A 26,003-nucleotide genomic window follows, 5' to 3' on the forward strand; every position below is an offset into this window, starting at 1 on the left:
CGACGTGAGAACTTCGCCCCTCGTAATGGCTCCAAGGCTACAAACTCCATTTCCCAGCATGCAAAGCTGCCTAGAAACTTCGCCCACCGGGGGAAAAATCGACGCAAGTCGTCGCCCTGGAAACAAAAGCGGCCGTTAGCGAACAGAATGGCAAATGACGATCTCGCGCTGAAATGTCACTCGAGCGATAAGTTCTATTGGCTCTTTTTAAGTCACGCCCTAAATATTATTGAGCCCCGCCTCTGTCGCTTCCAGGCTACGTATAAAAGTCGCGTCGGCAGCCGCCCTGCGTCTTTAGCTTCTGGTGTCTGAGAGGAGAAAGATGTATCGATTCCGTTCACAGGCATCCACGGGGATTTCTACCGCCGCTGCAGCTTTGCTTATCGCCCGCTTCCCTCAATACTATCCGCTGCCTCGGTCCGGGAAGCCGGCTTCTGAAAGACATTCCTATAGTAAAAAGCGCTCCTGGTCTTCCATCGGCTGATTGTCACTGCTGCCCGACGAAGGGGAGAAAGTAAAACCAGAGACGGGAGAACCTCTGTGCCGGAGCGCCAGTAGGAGCCGCGCGGAGATACAACTACCGTTGTAGGCCGCTGCCATGCCTAAATCTAAGCGGCGAGGAGGAGGAGGTACCTCGCGCGGAAGATCAGGTGAATAGATTGGCGCTTGCGTGTCGCCGCCGCGAGTCATTCTGGGTAGTGTAGTTCTGCGCTGCTTGGTCCTCAATGACGGGCGGCGACGGCCATTCGCTTGTGGGGGGGGGGGGGGAGCCGGCCTGTAGGCCGGGCCTATAATTCTTCGTAGATGTAGGATGGTGTTTGGTTGCGGATGTGGGCGACGCCTTCGACTCGGCTCTGCCCTGTCTTTCCATGGCGTATCCAAACTAGACAAGTGACCTGGTCTTTCGGGAGGCTAGAAAACGGCGACGCCTGGACTCTAACCTTGGCAACTTTAAGACTTGTGGACTTCAACTCCCAGAGAGTTGAAGTCCACAGGTCTTAAAGTTGCCAAAGTTGGAGACCACTGCAGGAATTCAAGATACTATTTGTAGAGTGTGACTTCAACGGCTTTTATTTTTGTTTGTAAAACTCAACTGTTACCTTTTACTTAGCTGCTTTCACAAGTAATGGTCTCGGTAGTGGTGGTGAAGGGAAATTAACCTTTAAGTAAAAGACTTAAATGGCACTTAAAAAAAATAGAATAAAAAATAGAAAAGTGAAAATTGCAAATTAAAAACCTTCAGTCCCAATGCGTTTCCCAAAGATATTGGTAAAATGACATTTTTACAAACTGGTGGTTGCTACTGATAAGAAGTTTTTATAAAAAATATAAATCTAAAAGCCATTGTCCAGTTCACAGAAACAAACTTTTTTAGACAGCATTATTAGCTTGCCAGGAATAACTTTCCTTTTAGGTTAAACTTAAAAATTCTCATGACAGATGACCTGAATATATGCAGGGCTATTACTTTACTGAATATTAATAGTGACATTCAAAAGAATAAAAATTGTTTAAACAAGGTGTGTATGCCTTCCATTTTTGGTAAAATATATTTTCTAGTGGAGCAAGAACATCTCTTGGGTCAGGGGTGTCAAACTCAAAGCCAAGGGGCCGAATCTGGCTCGCAGGGGGTTTAGATCTGGCCTACAGGGCTGCCCTGGAAATAGCGAAGGAGCAGCCCATGGTGCCTCTGCCAGCGAAAATGGAGCTCAGGACAGCTGCACGTGGCCCTCCAAAGCTGTTTTAGTTAACAGAGGGCTGCAGGAGGTCATCGCACCCGAAAATGGAGTTCAGGAGTCCATTTTAACTGGCAGAGTGCTCGGGGGAGCACAGGTACCCTCAACATGAGTGATGTTGAGCTGGCCATGCCCACCCTGGCCTACCAAGGTCAAACACGGTACCAGCCGAGGTACCGGGGGAAGGTCTTGAGCGGAGCTTATGGAGCGAGTTTCAACTTGTCACGCCTGAGGAAGTGGACAAGGCCATGGGAGTGGTGAGCACCTCCACTTGTATATTGGACCCGTGCCCTTCCTGGCTGGTTTCGACCAGCAGGGAGGTAACACGTGGCTGGATCCAGACGATAATTAACACCTCTCTCCAGGAGGGATCCTTCCCACTCCTCTTAAAGGATGCGGTGGTGAGACCCCTCCTGAAGAAACCGTCTCTGGACCCAGCCATTTTGAGCAACTATCGTCCGGTCTCCAACCTCCCCTTTGTAGGGAAGGTTGTTGAGAAAGTGGTGGCCTTTCAACTCCGGCGGTCCTTGGATGAAACAGATTATCTGGATCCCTTTCAGTCGGGTTTCAGGCCTGGCTACAGCACAGAAACTGCTTTGGTCGCACTGATCGATGATCTCTGGAGAGCCAGGGATAGGGGTCACTCCTCTATCCTAGTGCTCCTTGACCTCTCAGCAGCCTTCGATACCATCAACCATGGTATCCTTCTGCAACGGTTGCGGGAGGTGGGAGTGGGAGGCACCGTTCTTCGGTGGTTCTCTTACCTCTCAGACAAGTCGCAGACAGTGTTGGTCGAGGGGCAGAGGTTGACTCCTAGGCCCCTCAACTGTGGGGTGCCGCAGGGTTCGGTCCTGTCTCCCCTCCTATTTAACATCTACATAAAGCCACTGGATGAGATCATGCGCCGGCACGGGATTAAATATCACCAATATGCGGACGATACACAGTTGTATCTGTCCGCCCCGTGCCAACTCAGTGAAGCAGTAGAAGTGATGTGCCAGTGCCTGGAGGCTGTTAGGGTCTGGATGGGAACGAACAAGCTTGCACTCAATCCCGACAAGACCAAAGGGCTATTGATACTCCCTCCCAAAGATGGTCCAGCCATTCCATCGCTCAGCCTGAGGGGTGAAATTATATGCCCCTCAGAGAGGGTTCGCAATTTGGGAGTTCTCCTGGACCCGCAGCTGACTTTAGAACACCATTTGTCAGCTGTGACCAGGGGGGCCTTTGCCCAGGTTCGCCTGGTGCACCAATTGCAACCCTACTTGCACCAGGAAGCCCTTTGGATAGTCATTCATGCCCTCGTGACCTCAAGACTGGATTACTGTAACGCGCTCTACATGGGGCTGCCCTCGAAGTGTATTCGAAGACTTCAGCTTGTCCAGAATGCAGCCGCCCGAGCGATTGTGGGTGCGCCTCGGTTCCACCACAAAACCGCGTTCGACTAAAGCGGGCTCGACGTCATCACAGCGCGACCTGACGTCATCACAGCGCGACGAAAAAAGCACGCTGTGAGCGCTAAAGCTAAAATTAACCCCTAAACCTAACCCCCCCGAAACCTAACCCTTAACCTAACCCTTAACCTAACCCTAAACCTAACCCTAAACCTAATCCTTAACCTAACGCTAAACCTAATCCTAACCCTTAACCTAACACTAAACCTAACCCTATCCCTTAACCTAACCCTAAACCTAACCCTTACCTTAACTTGAATCGGCTTGCTTTCAAAGCGCTTTTTAAAGCGCCCTTTTTTCTCCGCGGTCGCTGTTGTCGCGCTGCTGATGACATCAGCGACGCGCTTTAATCGGGCGCGCTTTAGTGGACCGCGGTTTTGTCGTGCCACGGTGCGCCTCGGTACACCCACATCACACCTATCCTCCGCGAGCTGCACTGGCTGCCCATTGGTCTCCGGACACGCTTCAAGGTGCTAGTCGTTACTTATAAAGCCCTACATGGTATTGGACCTGGGTACTTGAGACCGCCTCCTGCCAATTACCTCCCAAAGACCGATCAGATCCCACAGACTAGGTCTCCTCCGAATCCCATCTGCCGCCCAATGTCGGCTGGCAACTCCCTGGGGGAGGGCCTTCTCTGTGGCTGCTCCGGCCCTCTGGAACGATCTCCCCGTCAAGATCCGGATCCTTACCATCATTCCGGCTTTCCGCAAAGCTATTAAGACCTGGCTGTTCTGGCAGGCCTGGGGCTGTTGAATCTTCCAGCCCCATCTGAGGTACGAATGTTGCTGTATTTTTAAATTGTTTGTCTTTTTATTTTTATTTTGTACCCCTTTTGTATCTCCCCCTCAGATTGTTAGCCGCCCTGAGTCTCTCGGGAATACAAATTAAATAAACCCTTAAACACAACCCTGAGGTGGCCCAGTGAAATCGAGTTTGACCCCCCTGTCATAGGTGGATAACTACTTTCACACATGTTAAAAGAGAACTTTTTTTCCCTAATCCTACTTCCTGTGGGAAGGGATGCTCCCACTTCCCGAGTTTTATTTATTTATTGAATTTACATAGCTGCCTATTCGCCCATGGCTTAGGTTTACAGAATATAAACCCACATTTAAAACAATAAAACTAATAAAAAGAATCAAATAAATTAATATAGTATAATATAATAAAATCACCCCCTGCCCCAGAAACAGCAGATCACATCAGCCATTTAATGGGCTCCATCCTGCTGCGAGCTCGCCAGGCCTGCTGGCAGAACCAGGTCTTCAGTGCCTTCTGGAAGAGTACTAGAGAGGGGTCCATTTTGATCTCTGGGGAAATGATGTTCCAGAGAGAGGGAGCTACCACAGAGAAGGCCATTCTAGATGCCACCAGCTGTATCTCCCTCGGGATGGGACCCACAGCATTCCCTGCCTCCCTGCTCTGATGGGTCAGTTAGATGTGACCGGCAAGAGATGGTCCCTCAGATATGAAGGGCTTTAAAGGTGACAACCAGCTTCTTGAATTGCACCCGGAAGCAAATTGGCAGCCAATGCAGCTCCTGGCTGGAGAGGTGATACATGTGCACGCCTGGGTCTGCACAAAACCATGGGGGCTGCTGCATTTTACACCACCTGTAGTTTCCGACTGTTCTTCAAGGGCAACCCACGTAGAGCACATTGCAATAGTCAAGACGGGAAGTGACATGGACATGAGTGACTATGAGTAGGGGTTGTTGGTCTAGGAAAAGGCATAACTGGTGCACAACCTTCAGTTGCGCAAAGGCCTTCCTAGCCATGGCCGCCCCTCATCTTTAAACAGGAGTCATGAGTCCAGGAGAAAGCCCAGGTTACATACAGGCGCTGTTTGGAGTAGTGCCACCCCCTCCAAGATGAAAGGTGGCAATTCTCCCTGAGCCAACAAACCCCAAACCCAGAGCCACTCAGTTTTGCCAGGGTTTAGTTTCAATTTGTTGCTCCCCATCCAGTCCCTAAGAGCCTTGAGGTACTGCGAGAAGGCGGACACGGCATCATTTAACTCACCAAGGGCGGAGACATACAGCTGAAAATACCAGTATATTGGTGATACCTCAGTCCATGGTGATTGATGATCTCACCCAGCCACCCATATAAATGTTGAACAGGAGTGGAGAGAGCACCAAACCTTGCAAAGCAGAGAGAATATAGTTAACAGGCAGAGCTAATTGTTAGTCTGGAGCAAAATAGAATGTTCTTATAATAATATACATTGATATTTTTACGTGGAAGTGGAGTGTTTGGGTGCTTAAAATCTGAACAAATGTATATTATAGTTGTAGAGACATACTGCTGGGAAAGCATGATAGTAACTATCTCAAAATGTTCAAAATTCAAGTAGTATCTGGTCTCCAACAAAGTTCCCAGCATTCATCTTACTCTTCGTAGGGGATCCTAATTTAATAAATTAAAAGATGTAGCAATATCTTTCTGCAGGCTGTTTCCCATCATTAATGTGAATTATGTATTACTTTTGTAGGTGCCCAGCACAGAAACATGCAACCTTTTAGTGATGAAGATGCATCAGTTGAAACTATGAGCCACTGCAGTGGCTTCAGTGATCCTGCCAGCTTCAATGAGGATGGTATGTCAATATTTGGGCTTATATGAAAAAAATCTTGATAACATAGCCTCCCTTTGGAGATAATTTTGGTTGGAATGTAATACACCATTTTAAGTCAGCTCATAAGCAAAAGAATGATTTGCAAAGTATAAGGGCTGTTTGCAGACCCCCGTGTGCATTTATATCCTTCCAGGTATCTGTTCATGATTCTTTTTCATTTCTATCCGAACATCCTTCATCCCAGACCCATCAAAGGTGAATTTAAGAATGGGAAGGGTATCTCTGTCTTCACTTCATTATTACAAAATTGAAAACTTCAGTTTTGATACTGAAAATATGAAAATATTGGCAGAGGAATGTTGTACATCAACGAGACATTTCAGAAACAGGAGGGTATTGCAGAAATGAATGTTGAATATAGAGAATGAGATAAATAACAGGTGGGTTAGCAGAGAGGCTTGCAGAAAGTCCTTAATAAAGCTTTTTCAAAATTATTTTGCTAATCAGATTGGGAAATTTTATTGAAAGATATTTTAAAATGATAAAATGCTGTCATGAATATGTAACTTCTATTAGGTTTGTGAAGACCTTTTTTGTGTGTCTTATTTGGGAGAGATAATTGGAAGGTAGCTGAAAGAGAATCATTTGCAACTGCTGCCTGAATGCAAAAGGGGCACTTTGGGAAAAAAAGTACTAAATCAAAATATTTTCCTTGTCCATTCTGAAAAAAAGAATGATCAGAATAGTCATGATAAGATAGTATGCAAGGATATTCTTTTTTAAACAGTGACAGAACATCCATAAATATTGATGGCAGGCTTAGCATACATTGCATTTACTTTATATTCATGTATTTTATTCATTCTGCTTTTATAAAAACTGTAAGCATGTCTCATAATGATTCATCTGTCATTAATAGAACATAACAAGATCTGTGATGAATAGCTGGCCAGATAGAATTGGAGAAATAGCAGATAAATTACATCCACTTGAACCTAGTGATCAGTTTTGCATAAGTTATGTATAAGTTTAGATGTTAATATGTTATATTCTATTTTCTAATTTTTTTTTGCCACGTAATACAGGACCTGAGATTGATGACGAAGCAACCCAAGAGAACTTGGAATATAAATTGAAAGGGTTTATTGACTTGACTTTGGACAAGAGGTAGGGAAGATCTGAGAAGTTCACTCGAGTAACTCTAGTTCATGGGTGGGAGGTTATGAGGGCTTTACTGCTCAAATCATGTGCAAGATTGTTTTTGCAGCTATCGACAAATAACTTTTATTTCACCATTTTTACCAGTAATTTTAGCTATTAGTAGTGTTGTAAATGTAGCTACCGTATTTTTCGGAGTATAAGATGCACCTTTCCCACCCCCAAAAAAGATGGTAAAAATCTGGGTGCATCCAATAGCAATAGCAATAGCAGTAGACTTATATACCGCTTCATAGGCCTTTCAGGCCTCTCTAAGCGGTTTACAGAGAGTCAGCATATTGCCCCCAACAATCTGGGTCCTCATTTTACCCACCTCGGAAGGATGGAAGGCTGAGTCAACCCTGAGCCGGTGAGATTTGAACCGCTGACCTGCTGATCTAGCAGTAGCCTGCAGTGCTGCATTTAACCACTGCGCCACCTTGGCTCTTATACACTGAAAACAGCATTTTGGCCTCCTGAAACCCCACCCCTTTCACAAAAATGGACGTGCAGAGGATTTTGGAGGCCTGCAAAGAGCTCCTGAGGGCTGGGATGGCAAAAGTGAAAAATTGGCAAAAAAAGGACATGCTCGTTTTTTGCTTGTTTTTGCTACCTGCCCTCCCCCCCACCGCCCCAGGAGCACTTTGCAGACGTCTCAAACCCTTTGCATGCCCCGGTTTTCCCAAAAAATGAGGCGTGCAGAGGGTTTGGGAGGTCTGCAGGGTGCAAAAACTTTTTTAAAAAAATTACCTCTTCAAAATCTTGATGCGTTTTATACTCTGAAAATACGCTAATTTAAATTTAGACTTCACAGTTTGTTTACTGCTTTTTCCCCTCTTATTGTTTGTTGTTATTTCTCTCTCAGAAGTTTTCTTAAAAAATTGGAATTTTCCTTTGAACTTATAAGAAACGAAAAGTGCTGGGGGGGGGGGTTTATTAAAAAAAAAATTTTTAAGAATGCCTTTGATACTTTCTAGTCACTGTAGAACAGAGATTAACTGGGACTATTTGGGGAGTTTTGATGAGCATTTTTCAAATCTTAACATTGCAAACTTTAGTTTTAGCTTACTAGTAGACAGCCCTGGATCTTTTTGGTTATCATTTCAGAGATCTTTCCTTACCATATTTCTCAATGGTAGAGCTTCTAATGTTCTGGAAAATTTCTTTAAAAATTCAGGGAGATATTCAGAGATACATCTGTATTGAAAGTATCTCAAGTATCTAATTTACACCTTATGAAATGTTTTCTGCTATTTTATATCATAAAATGTTTTATGATCATTTTATTTGCCAAATTTGTCAAATTTCAATATCATGGAAATCATAGATTGTGTAAATTAGCTCACTTGAGGTACCTTAGGTGAAAAAGGCAGTGTTTTTCCCAGTTAAAGGTTACAGGCACAAGAGTTTTTAGTAGTATATAGATAGTATGTCATTTATGATTGTGTTCTTTACAAATGTGTAAGAAATCTAAAGGGATTGTATAATTTTTATAACTGATATTTTAGCATGAATTCCTGCATTTTATCTCAAAAGTACAAAGACGAGGCAGTCCGCTCTTGATGGTCTTAAAAGTGCTTTGACATCAAAAATGCTATACGAGTTCATCCTGGAAAGGAGAATAACACTCACAGACAGTATTGAACGTTGTATCAAGAAAGGTAATACCATTCTGTCTTTCTGAGAAGTAATATTCCATTAATGAAATCCATTGTTTTTCAGATGTATTTTAATCATGATTTCTTATTGGTTTTCATTGTAGGCAAGGGTGACGAACAGTGTGCAGCTGCAGGACTGGCTTGTCTGCTCTGCATACAGTTGGGGTCAGGAATTGAAAGTGAGGAAGTCTTTAAAACCCTTGCACCTCTCCTAAAGAAAATACTCTGTGATGTCTCAGCAAATATGAAAGCTAGGCAAGCTGTAAGTATATAGATGCTAGTTGTTATTCCCTAGTGATATTTCAGTAAGCTTTTAAGGAATCAATATGCTTATTACCTAGTCTGGATGTCGGCAACCTGTGGCTCTCGAGCTGTGTGAGCTCTTTTGCCCCTCCTGCAGCTTCCTGTCATACTGCCAGTAGTTAGGTTTTTCAGCAGTTCCAGCTGACCTCACCACTGGCTGGCCCTGCCCATAGCCCCTCCCTCTCCCAGTCACTACTTGCCTGACCTGAGAAGAGAATTGCTCTGGGCCCACTATGCTCGTCTTGTTGCTAGGGGCGAGTGGGGCAGGGTTGCATTGTGGCTCTGTGTCGTAATGGGTCCTGGGAGGAGGGAATCTGTCTCCTCTATTGTGAAGCCACTAAATTTTGCTGTGCACTGCTAGAACGCCTCATGGCCTGCCCGCTGCTCTTTCAGTGCGTTGCACAGGACAGTGAAATTTAGTGCGTCTCCCCGAGCATCCGAGGCACACCCAGCACGAACAAAGGCTGGAAATAGCTGCCCACTTGCTTCAGTCTGTTGGACAGTGAGACCCCTGGATGAGATGCCAAAGAATCAGAATCAGAGAGAGAGGAGGAGAGGAGAGAGACAGAGGGGGGGGGGAGAGGCAGGGGGGAGAGAGATACAGAGAGGAGGCGAGGTGGGGTAGAGATACAGAGGGAAGGGGAGAGATATATGGAGAGAGATAGAGTGGGGAGAGACACAGACAGAAATACAGAGAGGGGAGAGAGAAAGGCAGGGTGATAGGGGGACAGAGATACATGGAGAGGGGGAGAGGGAGTGTGAGCAGGAAAGAGATACATAGAGGGAGAGAGAGAGAGAGAGGATGAAAAGGGGGAGAGACACAGATGCAGAGAGGTACATGGAGAGAGAGAGAGATACAGATGTGAAGAGAGGGAGGGTGTGGGAGAGAGAGAGAGACGGAGGAGGGAGATACAGAGAGGAGGGAGAGAGAAATACAGAGGGGGAAAGAGAGGAAGGGGTGAGAGAGAGAGATAGCGAGATAAGGGGGGGATCATTTGACATTTTAGATGTCAAAAGGGGTTTGTGGATCCCGGTGTTTTTTAATAACTGGTTCTCTGCCCTAATGACCGGTTGGGTGGGCATGGCTAGGGGGTAATGTGACTGGGTGGGAATGAGTGACGTTGAGTTGGTCACATCCACCCAGGTTTTGTGGCTCCCAGTGTTTTCTATGGGAAATGGCTCTGAATGTTTAAGGTTACAGACCCCTGACTTAGTCAAATATTCAAAAAGCAAGAACTTTTGTCACCTTTGTGGCAAGTCTGCTGAATATAATTCATGATGGAAAAAATTTGAAAGATTTCTTGTCAAACAGAAAAACAGATTATCCATGGAAAGATTAGAATGAATTCAGCAAGCAAACAGCCCTTGAAAGAGGAAAATAGTAATGATGTATAATTCCTTGAACTTCAAAATCCGGTCAAAATAACAGTGAAGAGTTTAGACTTGGACTAGTAGCATTCTTAGTTCTGTTGCATGTTGTGTTGCTAGTTTCCTCTTAAAACACTCTTGTCAGCATTTCAAATATCATCCAGAAATAAATCAGAGTCCAAGGCAGAACTATCCTTAAACTTCCAATTTAATAAGACAGGCATGTTGGCACATCTGTAGCAATCCCGAATCTGAAAGCTTCCTGGGTTACCACCCAGTTGAAAGTTCAATATCTTGCCCCCACACCCATAAGTTCATCACATGGTCCAATCTTCCTCTGCCACGCTGGCATTTCCACCCATCTAGTTCCGGTCAGGTGCAGAGACAAAGAATGACCTTGATTTCTAGAACGGAATGACAACACATTCTACAATTCTACTCCTTACTATTCCCCCTCCCAATTACTATACTAATAGAAAAGCATAGAAAAATAATAGAGTGTGTGGCAGGCCAAAGAGCCTAAAAGGAATATAACTGCAGGCCTGAAAACTGTCGTTTAAACACTGCGTGATTGGGAGTGTACAGATAATGTTGCTCTTCCAGAATAGGTTTTTTTTTAGATTACATAATCCAATTTTAAGACAAATAAAACTAGATCAGCTATGATAGAGTCATAGATATGATCACCATTATGAAAATACTAGAAAAACATCATGATTTTTAATTTCTCTTTTCCAGTCTGCTACCTGTTTAGGGGTTTGTTGCTTTATTGCTACTGATGATATCACGGTAAGATTTTTTTTATGTTAAGTATTACTATTTAATGCTCAGTTAATGTTTGCTTAATAGTGTTTTATTAATTTTTAATTAGGAATTATATTTGACTATGGAATGCTTGGAAAGTATATTCAAAAAATCCTACCAGAAAGAGAGAAATCAAAATGGTACTTCCAGCACTCATAACACAGGTCTTTATATAAGCGCTCTCTTGGCATGGACCCTTCTGTTGACCATCTGCCCAATGAATGAAGTGAAGAAAAAGCTTGAAGGGTATGTATTGTGTTCCTTGGCAGTCATCTTTGGAGTGAAACATGCTGAATCATTCTAATTATAGGTTAAGGGTAGGAAGCAGCCTTATCTAAAACCCTATTGGTTTAGCTTAACAGGATAAAAAAGGAAGAAGGGATGCCATTTTTCTCCCTTTTCTTTATTTTAATGTTTTTCCTGTTTTGGTTGCAATTACTATGCCAACAGGATATAATTTGGGGGAATTGGAAAGTTTAATATTACACAGATTGTGATATATGAATGGAATGTCCTCTCTTGATCTCCATCAATGCAGAGATTCTGCTATGCAAAAAAAAAAAAAAAAAAAGCAGACATTCTAGTTTGAAAAACTTTCTCTTTAATCCTGGAAGTAAATCAGAATATCTGAGGGTCCTTGGAATTAAATTCTGTGCACTATAACACTTTATCTCATATCTGTTTGTCATGTTCAATATATTTATTGTAAGTATTTTGATTTTCCTAGACATTTGCATACATTTCCTAGCCTGCTGTCCTGTGATGATGTAAATATGAAGATTGCTGCTGGGGAAACATTGGCTGTTTTATTTGAACTTGCAAGAGAATCTGATGAGGTATATCCAAAGAAATAGAAGGCAGAAAGTAGGGAGAAATAGTAAATATTTGGTATGGTGTTTTCATAATATTACTTTTTCATTCAGATGTGAAAATGAAAGGTGTTGGTAAATCTACAACTTCTCAAGTGGTATTGAATTATAATATTGCAATATTGGTATGGAGGAATTTTGAGAAATCTTCAAACATTTGGAGAGTTACAAGTTTCTCCATCTGTATACATGGGCACTCTTAAATAAAAGCATGTTAAACCCTATCCATGTAGCTAGTTCAAATTTAGCATATTAATAGCTTGTTTGGCAGCAATCAGTGATACATAAATTATTAAAATTCTATTATGATTTGCAGTCCTTCTTAATAACAATCTCTTAAATGTATTAAATGCATGCATTGTTTAGTACAAACAGTAAATTGAGTCATACACTTTTGAATGTTTTGAATCTTTTAAATTATATAGATTTAGACTTCAATAATTGTTTAGTAAGTCTTTATTAATATCTTTACTGTTTTCTTTAACAGCACTGAAGAATAGTCTCAGATTATTCAAAAGCCTATCTTGGGAAAGTAGCTAGAAAAACGCTTGGCAACAAAGGATAAGAGAAAAAGAATAAAGGAGTCAAGAAAGCCATTGTGTTGCACAGTTTTTAAATATTACTCTGATGTATGCAGTTGAAATTTGCAGTTTTAGCTTGAGCTATGGCAATCTAATTTTGAAAGGAAGAATAATGAACATGGAAAGCTTTAATCCTTTATGGTAGTATCTGACTTTAGTTAATGGAAATTGATTTTCATATTTTCTTATATATGGTTGTCCTTGTTCTTTCTCAAATAACAGGCCTTCCTTTGCATACTTATAGCTTAATAGCTAGTGTATAGCTGTTAAATTTCCCCTGCTAATTGTAACTACAGTGATTGGGGAAATGACAAGTGAAAGTGAATGAGATGAGATGAAACAGAAGAGAGCAGATACTTGGCACTGAATAATTGATATCCATGATGCAGGAAGTAAAAGGTGTGGGATAAATGGCTGTTTCAGAAGCAATGCATTTAGTATCTGTTTAACCAGAGTTCTTGAATCAGCTTTCTAATGCAAATGCTATTCATTTGGAAACATATTAACACAATGAACTGTAGACTATGATTAGTTTATACTAATATATAAATTTAGATTGCCTCTGCTAAAGTCCAATGTTTGGAAATGGGTGAATTATGAATTAAAACATTTACAGAAATTTCATTCTGCTTAGAGAATTCAAAAGAAACTGCATTGGTAGCAATCCTTTCAATATTGTGATAGGGTAATCTTAAATAATGATAACCTATTGTGTTATAGCTTAATTATTTTAAACAATAAAGCATATAATTATGATAATGTGCCAATTTACTGGTCTTTGAAACTTGAACTTCATTAAGATGCAACAAACAACTTCTCTATTTCTTTAGGATTTTTTTTATGAGGATATGGAGCTCCTAACACAGAAATTGAAGGCCCTGGCTACAGATGGAAATAAGCATCGTGCGAAAGTAGACAAAAGGAAACAGCGATCGGTCTTCAGGGATGTCTTGCAAACTATAGAGGTAAACTAGAACAAAGAATAAATTTTATTTTACCTCTTGGAAGTAATTTTAAGACCGAATTTCTTTATACACTTGCATGCAAAGATTTTAGATTCTGCTCAAATTCTGTTTCACTTAATCCTTAATCAAATAGAAGCAGAGAGAATGCTTACATAGTGCTAAGTTAAGATTTTCCAAGATCGCGGCAGCAGAGGAAGCAGTATCTGATTATGGGGAGAGAAGTTACTAAATGAAGTAGAAAGGTATAAGGAGAGGAGAAAAAAGGAGCAGGAAGTTAGATGAGGAAGATAGAAAGAATAAAGTAAAAAAAAGAAATTGGGTTAAGGTGAAAAACACCAGCAAAGCAGCAACACAGCGAATTAATGGTTGCATGTCGAGTCGGAGGCAGTCGGCAACAGAGAACAATAGATCCAGCTTAGGAGCCCAACTAAACAGCCCAACCCTGGAAAAGAGGTAACTGAGAGGAGTGAACCAGTGGCTGAACAGCGGACAAGCAAGGAGGTTGTTGGAGGCAGTGAGCCGGTGGCTCACAATATTAATTGCCTAGGCCCATACTCCAATCTAGGCAGCCTGACTCAAGAGACCAGCCAGGAATCCCAACCCAGGGCCCAGAAAACTAGAGGCAGCCCAACTACCACAGCCCTCCCCCTGCGTCCTTCCAGCCCAGCAGCCCTCCCCAGTGACCTGCCCCAGGAGTTGTGGAAGACTTGATCAACATTCCCTCACCAGCGAGTTCAGCCCCCCCTATCTGCTTCCTACTAGCCTGGCAGCCCTTCCCTGCGGCCTGTCTGGTGGAGGGCAAACGGCCTGGTGTAACCCATCCAACAAAGGGAACTACTGTCTGAGAAATTGGTGATGGTAGAATTAGCGGAGGGGAGAAACGCAGCAGCAGAATAGAAGGAGGAGATCATAGCAGCAGAGATAGGCAGCACAACGGCAGAGGTGCATCAAATTAGAGAGCTCTGATCTCTAAAGCTGAGTGGCAGACGGAGTGGAGCAGACCAGACAGAGCTGAAGCAGAGTTGAGCTGACTGGAAAACTCGGCAGACCGAGAAAGCTGGCTAGAGAAGAGACGAGGAGGCCCAAAAGACCTGAGTACCTGAAACACAGAACAAAGCTGGCAGAGAAGATGACAAGAGGCTGCAGCAGCAAATGATGGAAGTGAACACCACAAATCAAGGCAGAGGTCCAAATAGGCAGGGAGGGAAGACCCCAGTAGAGAATAAAAATAAATGCAAGACAGAAAATAAAAGATAAATAAATAGGCAAATAATAAGGACAAGAGTGGAAAATTAGAAATCAAGGAAGAATAGAATTAATAAAGATCAATCAAATAAGCACATCATAAATAAGGCAAATCTTAAAGATGGAGAGCTGGAGCTCAAAAACTTTTTTTAAAATATAGGGAATAAAGGGGTAAATAAAACTAACAATAGTAAGCAAGTAAATAACAAGGTATAAAAACAAGCACAAAAAGGCAGAAAAAAGGATAGAAAAAAAATACAAAACGTTTTACCCTTAAAGGAACCAGCAAAAAGAAACTCATTGAAAAGGTGAATGACTCTATTGTGGTATGCAGTACACGTTCCATGTATGTGTTTATGCCCAAAGAACACACAGATTATATATGTGTTAACTGTAAGCTGTGTGAACTACTAGAGGAAAAAATAAGGGATCTAGAGGCAGCTCTAGCCAAGCTCCAACCTACACAAGAAAGCTATGCCCAAATTGAACCAACTAATGACCAAATAACTCCCAGAGGATTTGACCCTGCTGAGAAACCCTTGGAGGAAGACAAATGGAGGTATGTCACTCATAGAAAGATACACAATGATCAAAGAAAGAAGCAGCACACATCTAACAAACCCCTGCTAACCAATCTAACCCAATCAGAAGCAGCCCCATTAAAACTAAGCAACCGATTGTTCCCCCTAGTTCAAAATACCAAGATCCACAACCTCCCCCTCAAAGAAAACATGCAAATGCTTAGAAAAAGACATAATCAAATAAGCCTTTAAAAGTCACAACACACCTGAGATAAACAGAAAAGCACCTCAGACTGCACCCCCCCCCCCCCCAAGGAAGGCAAGTGTTGGTAGGAGATTCTTTTCTTAAAACCAGCCATCTGCAGACCAGACATGCAATCTAGGGAGGTGTGTTGTCTCCCTGAAGTAAAAATCAAAGATGTATCAGAACCTAAAGCCCGCATATTGCTATCCTTTCCTCCGCCTTCACATTGGGTCGAATGACACAACCAAGAACCTGAGTACAATATTGAGAGATTATAAGCAACTAGAAAACAAAGTTAAGGAGCTAATAGCACAAGTAGTGTTCTCGTCAGTATTCCCAATACCCATGGGAGTATGGGTGAACACCCATTGAGGGAGAAAAAAATTCTCCCCAAAACCACTGGCTAAAGGGTTGGTGTCGCCAAAAAAAAATTGGACCTTGGATTGCATTATGGACTGACAGCATTGCGGTGGTGCAGTGGTTAGAGTGCAGTGCTGCAGGCTATTTCTGCTAATCACCAGCTGCCAGCAGTTTGGCAGTTCAGGTCTCACCAGGCTCATGGTTGATTCAGCCTTCCATCCTTCTGAGGTTGGTAAAATGAGGACCCAGATTGTTGGAGGCAATATGGTGACTCTGTAAACCCCTGAAGCGGTATATAATTCTCAGTGCTATTAATGTTATCTTCATGAAGGACTTTTGGCAAGGGATGGGCTGTACCTCATAAACACATTCTGAAAAATGTATTTGAAAAAAGACTGTCTCAACTCATCAGAAGGGCTTTAAAACTAAAATTGAAGAGGGAGGGGGACCAATATTTAGAATCTCTAGAAAAGGGATGTTAAACTTGCGTCACATTGTCACATGACATATCAGGACTTTTTCCCCTTCGCTAAACCGGGGGTGGGCATGGCCAATATGTGACGCATCCAGCCCATGGGCCATGAGTTTGACACCCCGGCTCTAGAACACAAAACCAATCATAAATCCCAGGAAAAATCAATGAGGTAAGAAGTGATGAGAAAAAAGAAAAACTCAAACAACTATGAGATGCAGTAAACATACCTATGTACAGGCATAAAAGTCTTAAATGCTTATACGCAAATGCTCAAAGTTTGAGGAACAAATGGTGAACTAGAAGCAATAATACACATGGGCAGGTATGACATAGTTGTCATTACAGAAACCTAGTAAGATAAAACCTATGACTAGAATGTACTGGTGGATGGATACAAATTGTTCAAAGAAACAGATCTACAAAAAGAGGAGGTGGAGTTGTACTCTATGTGAGAGATCACTACATATCTACAGAAATGCATATGATCAAAGATAAACCCCCTCCAGAATATATATGGGTCACTATAAAGGGGGGGGAGTGACATTGTCATTGGTGCATATTACAAGCTACCCAACCAATCAAGAAATGGATGAACTCTTTGTCAACCAGTTAACAAACGTGTCATGCCCCTGGAGTCTGAATCTGCTGAGGAAGATGAGCTGGAACAAGAACTGACAGAGACAGAGAGGCCGGCTCTGTTGGCCTTGGAGGAAACGGGGGAAGGGCAGAGTCAGTCCAGGCAAGGCTTTTCCGAATTAGTAAGGCCTGCAGACAGGGAGAGCTCAGGAGAAGAGGAAGGACTACCCGCTCCTGATCTGAGAGCAAGGAGGGAAGAGAGATGGTGAGATCAATGCAGATTGAGCTGGATACGAGGGAGAAGAGTGCCCCGCCCCCTTTCACAAAACACACCTGGGGACTGAGTTGTAAGCAGGTGCTGGGGGGAGGGGAATTTGTCGGGAACAAGCGTTTAATCTGTGGAACCTTGTGTGCACTTGCCAAAGCCTGGAGAATTGCTGTACTCTGTCCTGTAGGGCTTGCCGGTTTGCTTGCTTTGCTGAACTTCTTGCTCTGGTTAATATTTGGGCTAACCTGGCTTATTGGACTGCTGGCCCTGGTTGCTGTTTGGTTAACCTGGCTTACTGGACTACTTGCAGCCAGAGGCTTCTGAAGGTGTGTGTGAGAGCTTTGCTCCAGGACTTGTAGTGAATTGTGGAAACATGTGGGGGCACAGTTGAAGCAATAAAGGGGAGTTAGACCTGTTCTCTGGTTGTGTTGCTTTTGTGCCACGTCCTGGGTCATCACAAAATGTATGTAGGAAGCATACCACAGTAATGGAGACTTTAACTATCCAGATATCAACTGGGAGACAAACACTGCAATGAGTGGGAGATAAAATAGATTCCTAACCAACCTACTGTATATACTCGAGTATAAGCCTAGTTTTTCAGCCCACTTTTTGGGCTGAAAAAAGCCGCCTCGGCTTATACTCGAGTCAGTGAAAAATTTGCCCGAAATGGAGGAGAAAAAGGGGCGGGGCCATGCCGCTGGGTGACACTCGTGAATGGCCCAGTGCCCCTGTGAGTTTCCCCTCCCTCTGTGTCAGTTTGCCGTGCAGCGCGCACCGCACCATCCCCCCTCCTCACGTTCTAATGTAATGCAGGGCTGTCTTACGATTCCCCTTCCTCCCCTCCTGCCGCTCTGCAACGATGTCCCACCTCCTCCTTGTTATGGCAAGCAGCCACATAGCGATGTCCCACCTCCTCTGGTACAGTGATCCAATGATAGGAATCACTGTGCCGTGTGTCATAGGAGGCGGGACATCGCTCCCGCGGCTGCACGGGACATCATCATCACAGCGGGACATCAGCATCATGAGGTGAGTGAAGTATTTCATTGAATACACCGCTAGTTTACTGTTTTTCTTTGAAATAAATATTCAAAAACATTATTGGTATCTATTTTTATTTTTGAAATTTATCGGTAGCTGCTGCATTTCCCACCCTAGGCTTATACTCGAGTCAATAACTTTTCCAGTTTTTTGTGGTAAAATTAGGTGCCTCGGCTTATATTCGGGTCGGCCTATACTCGAGTATATACGGTAGATGACAACTTTGTCATCCAAAAGGTAGAGGGGGAAACTAGAAGTAAAACTATACTCGACCTAATTCTTACTAATATAGAAGAAGTGATAGAGGGAGTTAAAGTTGCCGAAACCTTGGGTGAAAGTGATCACGTCATACTGGAATTCAATATAATGCAAACACAAGCAAAAGAAAATAATCCAACCAGTATCTTATACTTTAAAATAGCCTAGGAAAGATTCCAGGAGTGGAAATCCTAAAGGGAAAACAACTCAAGAAGTGTGGGAAACTGAAAAATGTGATCATAAAAGCCCAGTCCAGTACAATATCACTGAAAAAGAAATTCACGAAGAAACCAGCATGGATGCACAAAGATCTCTGACAAACTGAAAGACAAAAAGGACAAGTACAAAAATGGAAAAGGGAGCACTTAACTAAGGCTGATTATAAGTAGATAAGCAGAACATGAAGTCAGGAAAGCAAAGGCTCATAATAAAGAGTTGCAACAAAAGTCAAAGATAATTTTTAAAAAGTTTATTCCAATATATAAATAAGAAAAAAAGTAAAGGAAACGATCCATTAAAGAGAGAAGATGGCAAGGAAATAACAGGCAGTAAGGAGAAAGCAGAGCTGCATAACTCATTCTTCACATCAGTCTTCACTCAAAAAAATTATAGCCCAACATACCAAAAAAACCTACAAGACAAACTAAACCTAAAAGACAGACTGGAAATAAAAATTAAAATAAGCAAGAAAATGGTAAGAGAACACCTATCTGACCTTGACAAATATAAATCAATGGGACCTGACAGATTACATCCCAGAGTTTTGAAGATGTTGGCAGATGCTATCTCAGAACCATTGTACAATATATCTTTCAAAAATTCTGGAACACACGGGAAATATATGACGATTGGAAAAGGGCTGTTCTTCAAGAAAGGAAAAAAGCAGGCAAAGGAAACTGCAGACCAATCAGTCTAACATCAACACCTGGGAAGATCCTGGAAAAGATGATTTTAAAAAAAACATCTGTGAACAACTTGAAGTAAATAAAGTTATAACTAGTAGCCAGCACGGGTTTGTTAAAAACAGATCATGCCAAACCAATCTTATTTCTTTGATAAAGTCACTAAATTAGTAGACCAGTGAAATGCTGTGGACATAGTATACTTAGATTTCAGTAAGGCATTTGGCAAAGTAGACCACAACCTACTTCTTGGTAAGCTAGAAAAATGTGGAATAGACAACATCACCACCAGATGGATTTGCAGCTGGCTGACAAACCATACTCAACAATGAGCAATGATACTACATCCACATGGAGAGAAGTAAATAGTGGGGTACACTAAACTGGCAGGAATAGCCAACACCCCAGAATATAAGCTCAGGATCCAAAAAGATCTTGACAAGCTTGAACAATGGTCTCTATCCAACAAAATGAATTTTAATGTGGAGAAAAGCAAAGCTTTACATTCAGGCAGGAAAAATCAAAGGTGCAAGTACAGATTAGATGAGACCTGGCTCAAAAATAGTAAGAGAGCTTGGAGTCCTAATGGATTATCACTTGAATATAAGCTAGCAGTGTGCAGCAGCAGCCAAAAAAGCTAATACAATCCTGGGTTGTATAAACAGGCATAAAATCAAGATCATGTGAAATATTAGTACTGCTTTAGAAAACCCTAATAAGACCACACCTGGAATACTGCAACCAATTTTGGTCACCATACTACAAAAAACTTCGTAAAAAGTTCAGAAAAGAGCAACAAAGGCCTGGAGACTAAAACATGAAGAATGGATGCAGGATTTGGGTTTGGCTAGTCTAAAGAAGAATTAGGGGTAACATGATAGCAGTATTGTAGTATTTGAGGAGTTGCCACAAAGAAGAGGTCAAATTATTCTCCAAAGGCCAGAAGGCAAGAGAAGAAACAGTGGTTGGAAACTAATCAAAGAGAGAAGCAACCTGGAATTAAGGAGAAACTTCCTAACAGTGAGGACAATTAACCAATGGAACAGAAGTTGCCTTCAGAAATTGTGGGTGCTCCATCACTGGATGTTTTTAAGAAAAGACTAGACAGTCACTTATCTGAAATGTTATATGTTCTACTTGAGCAGGCACGGCACTGGGCCAATCCCAGTGGGACGAGATACTCCCTCAAATAGCCTGGACCCCTGCCATGAAGAGCTTTAAAGTGATAACACCTTGAATTACACCTCGTTGAATTTATGGATACTGTTTTAAAGATACAATAAATTGGGAGCAGTTTTAGTAATGAGTTTTTTTGGATTTTCCTTGACACCAATGGTTTTGTGGACCTTGCATTTCTGAATAGTATTTCTTAACAATTTTATCTGCTAGCCAGAAGCATTTAGAGCTTTTTTTAATGCTTTACTCTGCTCAGGAAGACTGAAGCTTCTCTTCATTGCCTATTTTTTTCATGCCATGGTATGCAAAAAATCTTTACCGAACCAAGATAGGCATTTTGTAACATCTTCTATTTTCAAGCATCCATCCATATTTGTTTAATGCTAAGTGGTTGTATTATGTAGGAAAAACTTGTAATATGGTGTATCTTTGTGAGAAGTGATAATGAAAACAGTCAGCTGTTTAGTTAAGTTGGCAAAAACAAAACCTTTCACGTTTTGGATTCTTGTTTTAAGCACTGAACTTTAGAATATCAGTAGTACCATATTAACCTTTTTGAAGTAAATTTTAGTTTAAAATGTGACAGTACCGATGTTTAGGATGAATAAGTAGAGTGCAAGATTTTCAGCAGTATTTAGAACATTTTGTGCATTTCTGTATTGCTAAAGAAGTCTGTTGGAGAAATACCTGTGTAGCCCAAAATATTAGAAGGATGTTCAAGGAAGGATGGCATAGAATTTAAAAACAGTAAATTTGATACAGGTGTTTTTTCTTTAACAGGAACACGACTTTCCCACAGAGACAGTCAAGTTTGGACCAGAGCGCATGTACATTGACTGTTGGGTTAAAAAGCAAACATACAATACTTTCAAGGAAATTTTAGGATCAGGAATGCAGTATCATTTACAGGTATACATTGGAATGAAACTATTTTGACACCCTCTTTGAGTCTGCTCTGTAAATAGCACAATGCAAAATCCCTAAAACAGTTTTTAAATTAGACAATACATGTCTGCATAATAAGGAAAGAAAAAATATAGGCAAAAGATATACTAAATCTTTAGCAATAGGAAAGGCAGCTCTCTGATTACTTTGCAAATTTTGCATATTAAAAGGGAGTTATTTAAAACTTTGGTCAAACATCTGCACAATTGTAATGACAACATGTTTTATGCAGTCCAATGAGCTCCTCCGGAATATCTTTGAACTTGGTCCACCACTGATGCTTGATGAGGCAACCCTTAAGACCATGAAGATAAGCCATTTTGAAAGGGTAAGTGATTCATACTCTGTTGGGTTAAATTATCTTAAATGCAATTCACTCACATAATTGTTCAAAAGCATAATGACATGGTAATATTTATGTAGGGAGAGGAGGGAGTAATGTGAATAGAAGGAATGACAAGGGTTTGTGAGACCTCCTAAATTGATAACAGTATCCCATCACTGTCCCTTGCACAGACTTATTTTTGACTTAAAAGTTTGGTTCCAGTTAAAAGAATGCTAAGATAACCCAGTGAACGATCCAGTATCATTCCTTTATTCTATCCTATGTTCTTTTTATAAGATAGTCCATTGCCTGTATTATGACTGAAGTGGTAGTGTCTTGTATTTGACATCTGGGAAATGTGATGGGTGTCAGAATATGAATTTTCAAGGCTGCCATCATTAACAGCTAAATTTTTACTTTGTAAGTGTGTGATTGTATTAATGTTTAATACTATTTGTTTATTTAAAAAATTTAAAATGGCTGCCCATCTCTTGTGAGTCATTAAGCCAAAACCAACTTAATACAACAACACAGTTTAAATGCTAGAATGAGTAACATTTGGTAAAATTTCAGATTTCGGTGGAAAGGTTGAGTTACATTTCCAGTACACATTTTACGTCTTTTGCATATAGAGATTTTGTAAGCTGCGATGTCTTGATAATAAATATTCTAATGATTTTGCTTTAATTTAGGATTACTGAATGAAAACAGCTGTTAGAATTTAGTACAGAAAATAAAGCCAATTTAAAGTTGGGAGTGGAATGTAGTTCTAGCGCAAAATAAAAAAAATTCTAATTTATATGCATTAATGGAAAATACATTAAAATGGACCTGTTGAATAAACCCCAAAGTTGTCAGAAAAATGTTTAATGTTGGCTAAGATTATTATGATATATAATTGCACTTTCTCTCCTGTTTTTATAGCATCTGTACAACTCCGCAGCATTCAAAGCTCGGACTAAGGCTCGGAGCAAATGCCGTGATAAAAGGACAGATGTGGATGAAGTGTTCTAGAACAAGTCTTCAAAGCCCTTTAACGTGGTGTTTTTTTGTTGTTGTTGTTAAATATAATTCTTGTTTGGGTACAGTTAATTGCAGTGTACAGAGTTAAATAATCTTTTTAATTGTGTCAGTTCCATATTTTGTACACCACTTGATGTTTGTTAAACTGACTTGTATAGTATAGTATAAATGAGGTAGGATGGTAGGAGAGAATTTCCTGATAAATATATTGGGTAAAAATCAACTTTTTACTTAGAAAAATACTTAATATTCAACTAGTTCTGAGGAGACTCCTGATTCAATTTTTTTAATCTAATGAAATCTTAAGAAGTACATTATTTGGAGATCAGTGTCCCTTGGTAAAAGCTGCTATTTGACAGCTAGTTACACATTTTAAAAATAAATATCCAATTTATTATAGTGACATCAGCATACTAGGATAATATTATCAAATTGGTTCTTAATTGGTGTTGGCTGGGCTTTTCCACTTGTTTAGCCTATAGTCAGCCACCAAAAAAGTTGCATGAGCAAAAAAGGGATTTTTTTTAAAACTGCAAAATGATAAAAGGCTATCATATATATGTGCTCTATATTAGGTTTTAGACCTTTTGGGTATGTCTCATTTGGGAGGGATAATCAGAAAGTAGCTGAAAGAGAATCATTTGAAACAATGTTTTACTATTTTCAAATAAGTGTGAGTTGAAACATTTACTATTAGCAGAGGATGCTATATAGGGCACGTCATTCAATGGGGTGAAAATTTTTGCAATTTTTGTCAGGGGTTCTAAAAATACGTGTTTTTACACTAAAAATTCTAATCTTATTTTTGCAATTATACAATGTTTAGCTTGGTATGGTAAACCCACGTCTGATCATATACCCCACAAAAGCCTCTCATAAACCAAATAGTGTTAACTTTATCTTCTCAACATTACATCTTCTACCACAAAAAGTAAAGTTTTTTTCTGAATGAATCTTATCTAGCTAAGCAAAATAGAATCCATGTAATCATAAACTAACCAGAAAGCAATTATCTGAGTTACAAAAATGTTTAAATGAGTTTAATCAAGTTCTTGTTTTGATTTGTTCTTCAATATCAGCCGCTCACTTGCTTCTTGGCTTCTGATATATCCCTTGATTTTCTCATGTTTATACACTCTGCTTACTGCCTCTGACCTGTTTCACACATATCTATTGATTGGGCATGATGGGGCCACTGTGGTACTTGCATTAGTTCATCAATGAGCTGCTTTATTTCTGTTGTAGTCAATTTGCACGTCAAGGTGGCTTTATACACCTTCACATCAGTCAATCAGAGTGGATACTCTGCTGCAGCTCTGGATGCAAGGTGTTTTTCTTGTACATACAGAAAAATCTACCAGCGCGTCTGCACCCCTCTAATCAATTATCTTTTGCACACCAGCTCTTGAATGTCATCTGAACACAAGAGTGTCTGGATTATCATTTCACTGAAAGTGTATCATGCTGAGCGCTGAATAGTTGGCAAAACAGCATCCAATAGAGCTTTCTTTTGCAGTCTGACTTGCTGCAGCTGGAACAACACATGACACTGGTCTTCAATCCAGGAACGTTTCACTTTCATGTTGAACCAGCAAGGGTAGTACACACCAATGATGTATTCCACTATCATTCCTATGTTTTGCCTTTAAAGCCATGTTTTGAAAACCATATTTGACAAAGCCTATTTGCAGTTGTCAACCAGTTTGAATGTCTTGTGGAGCCAATTTCCAGAAGAGCCAGATCTGTGGGAAGTTCTGTACTTATTGTGTGATCCCTACACTTGATCAGTAGAGAGATCCTTTACAATGCTGTTGCTCTGAAATGAGAGGCTCACCAATTGAAACCGATGAATGGGTGGCTGCCCCAGGTTATTTAGAGGAAAGATGGGTCTTTATGTCTCTGTGTAGATTACCATGATCTGAAAATATGTAACTCTCATGAACGACATGTTGGCTCACTTGATGAAGGGAGGAATCTTTACAAAACTAGACTTGAGGGAGGCGTAATACCATATCAGAATTCGATGTGAGATGAGTGGAAGGCTGCTTTTAATTTCCCTCCTGGCTGTTTATATATTTTTAAAAAACTTTTATTGTTAAAAAAGAAAACATTAGTCACGGCAAAACTTTCTGGCCTACTGAATATCCCACAAGGGTGTGGAAATGGACCCAGAGAAAGTGCAGGCTGTTCTAGAGTAGGTACCACCCCGAACTAGCTTACTGAAAACCAAAGTGGGAGGAAGATCTAAGCTCAGCCAACCATTGAAATGGACTATGGAATGCCAAGCGGCATTCAAAAAACGTAAATGGTTTTTGTGGCCCAGCCAGTGCTAAAACAACCAGACGCAAACAAGCCATTTGTAATCCAAGCAGATCCCAGTGATGTGGCTGTGGGGGCAGTACTGTTGCAAGAAAAGGAAAGAATTCCCTCATAGATGCATTGTCAAGAATGCCTCAATACAATAGGTCCAAGGTGGAGGTGGTCAAACCGATGCTCTCTTCACACCAGCTAGCCACTTAAGTAACCATGAGAGCACAAGTGATGGGGCAATCACCCTTGGATGGAGTCCTGGCAGATGCATTTAAGGTTGCTCTGAATGATGACGCTTGGTTTAATGTGCATAAAAATATATGTTCCATTCAGGAAGGACTAGTATGGGTAGGAACCAAGCTGTATGTGCCTGCCAGTCAAACACTGGCAGGCAGGACACTTTGGATTTGTAAAGACATTACACCTAATAAAGAGGTAATTCTGGTGGCCTTCCCACAAGAAGTACATTGAAAGCTATGTCTCCAGCTGTTCTTATCTGTGCCTTAGCTAAATGCAGGCAAGGAAAGACACCAGGATTCTCCCAAAAGATAGCCGAGCCTTCAGCACCCTGGTCAGAGATCTCTATGGACTTTGTTGTAGAGCTCCCTGAAATCTCTGGGAACACAGTCATTTGTGTCGTGACAGACCTCTGAGCAGGTCTATTTCATTCCTTGCCAAAAAAAATCCCTACAGCTAAAGCACTGGTAAAACTGTTTCTGCACCACGTTTACTGATTACATGGTGCCCCACAGCATATAATTTCAGGTAGGGGGGTTCAATTTACTTCAAAATTTTGGAAGGCCTTTTTGGACCACC

At 41.2% G+C, this 26,003-nt stretch overlaps 1 protein-coding gene across 1 annotated transcript; it reads left to right on the plus strand.

The window, feature by feature from the left end:
• Window positions 1–262: 262 nt before the first annotated feature.
• IFRD1 (interferon related developmental regulator 1) lies at window positions 263–25,092 on the plus strand. Its single transcript, XM_032220931.1, has 12 exons — window positions 263–650; window positions 5,687–5,791; window positions 6,856–6,937; window positions 8,504–8,628; window positions 8,730–8,887; window positions 11,035–11,085; window positions 11,168–11,346; window positions 11,828–11,936; window positions 13,381–13,515; window positions 21,365–21,493; window positions 21,762–21,857; window positions 22,779–25,092. Exons 1-12 carry the CDS (start codon window positions 599–601, stop codon window positions 22,866–22,868), a joined length of 1,311 nt encoding a protein of 436 aa, XP_032076822.1. The 5' UTR covers window positions 263–598; the 3' UTR covers window positions 22,869–25,092.
• Window positions 25,093–26,003: the final 911 nt, after the last annotated feature.

This window comes from Thamnophis elegans, chromosome 7, assembly GCF_009769535.1.
Source record: "Thamnophis elegans isolate rThaEle1 chromosome 7, rThaEle1.pri, whole genome shotgun sequence".
NCBI lineage: Eukaryota > Metazoa > Chordata > Lepidosauria > Squamata > Colubridae > Thamnophis > Thamnophis elegans.

What these genes read in the sequence shown, in the direction of transcription:
- IFRD1 (XM_032220931.1), top strand. Translation starts at nt 599, where the DNA reads ATGCCTAAATCTAAGCGGCGAGGAGGAGGAGGTACCTCGCGCGGAAGA. An exon ending in ATATGAAAGCTAGGCAAGCT is followed by an intron (nt 8,888 to 11,034) that starts GTAAGTATATAG and finishes TCTCTTTTCCAG; the next exon opens with TCTGCTACCTGTTTAGGGGT. An exon ending in GTGAAGAAAAAGCTTGAAGG is followed by an intron (nt 11,347 to 11,827) that starts GTATGTATTGTG and finishes TGATTTTCCTAG; the next exon opens with ACATTTGCATACATTTCCTA.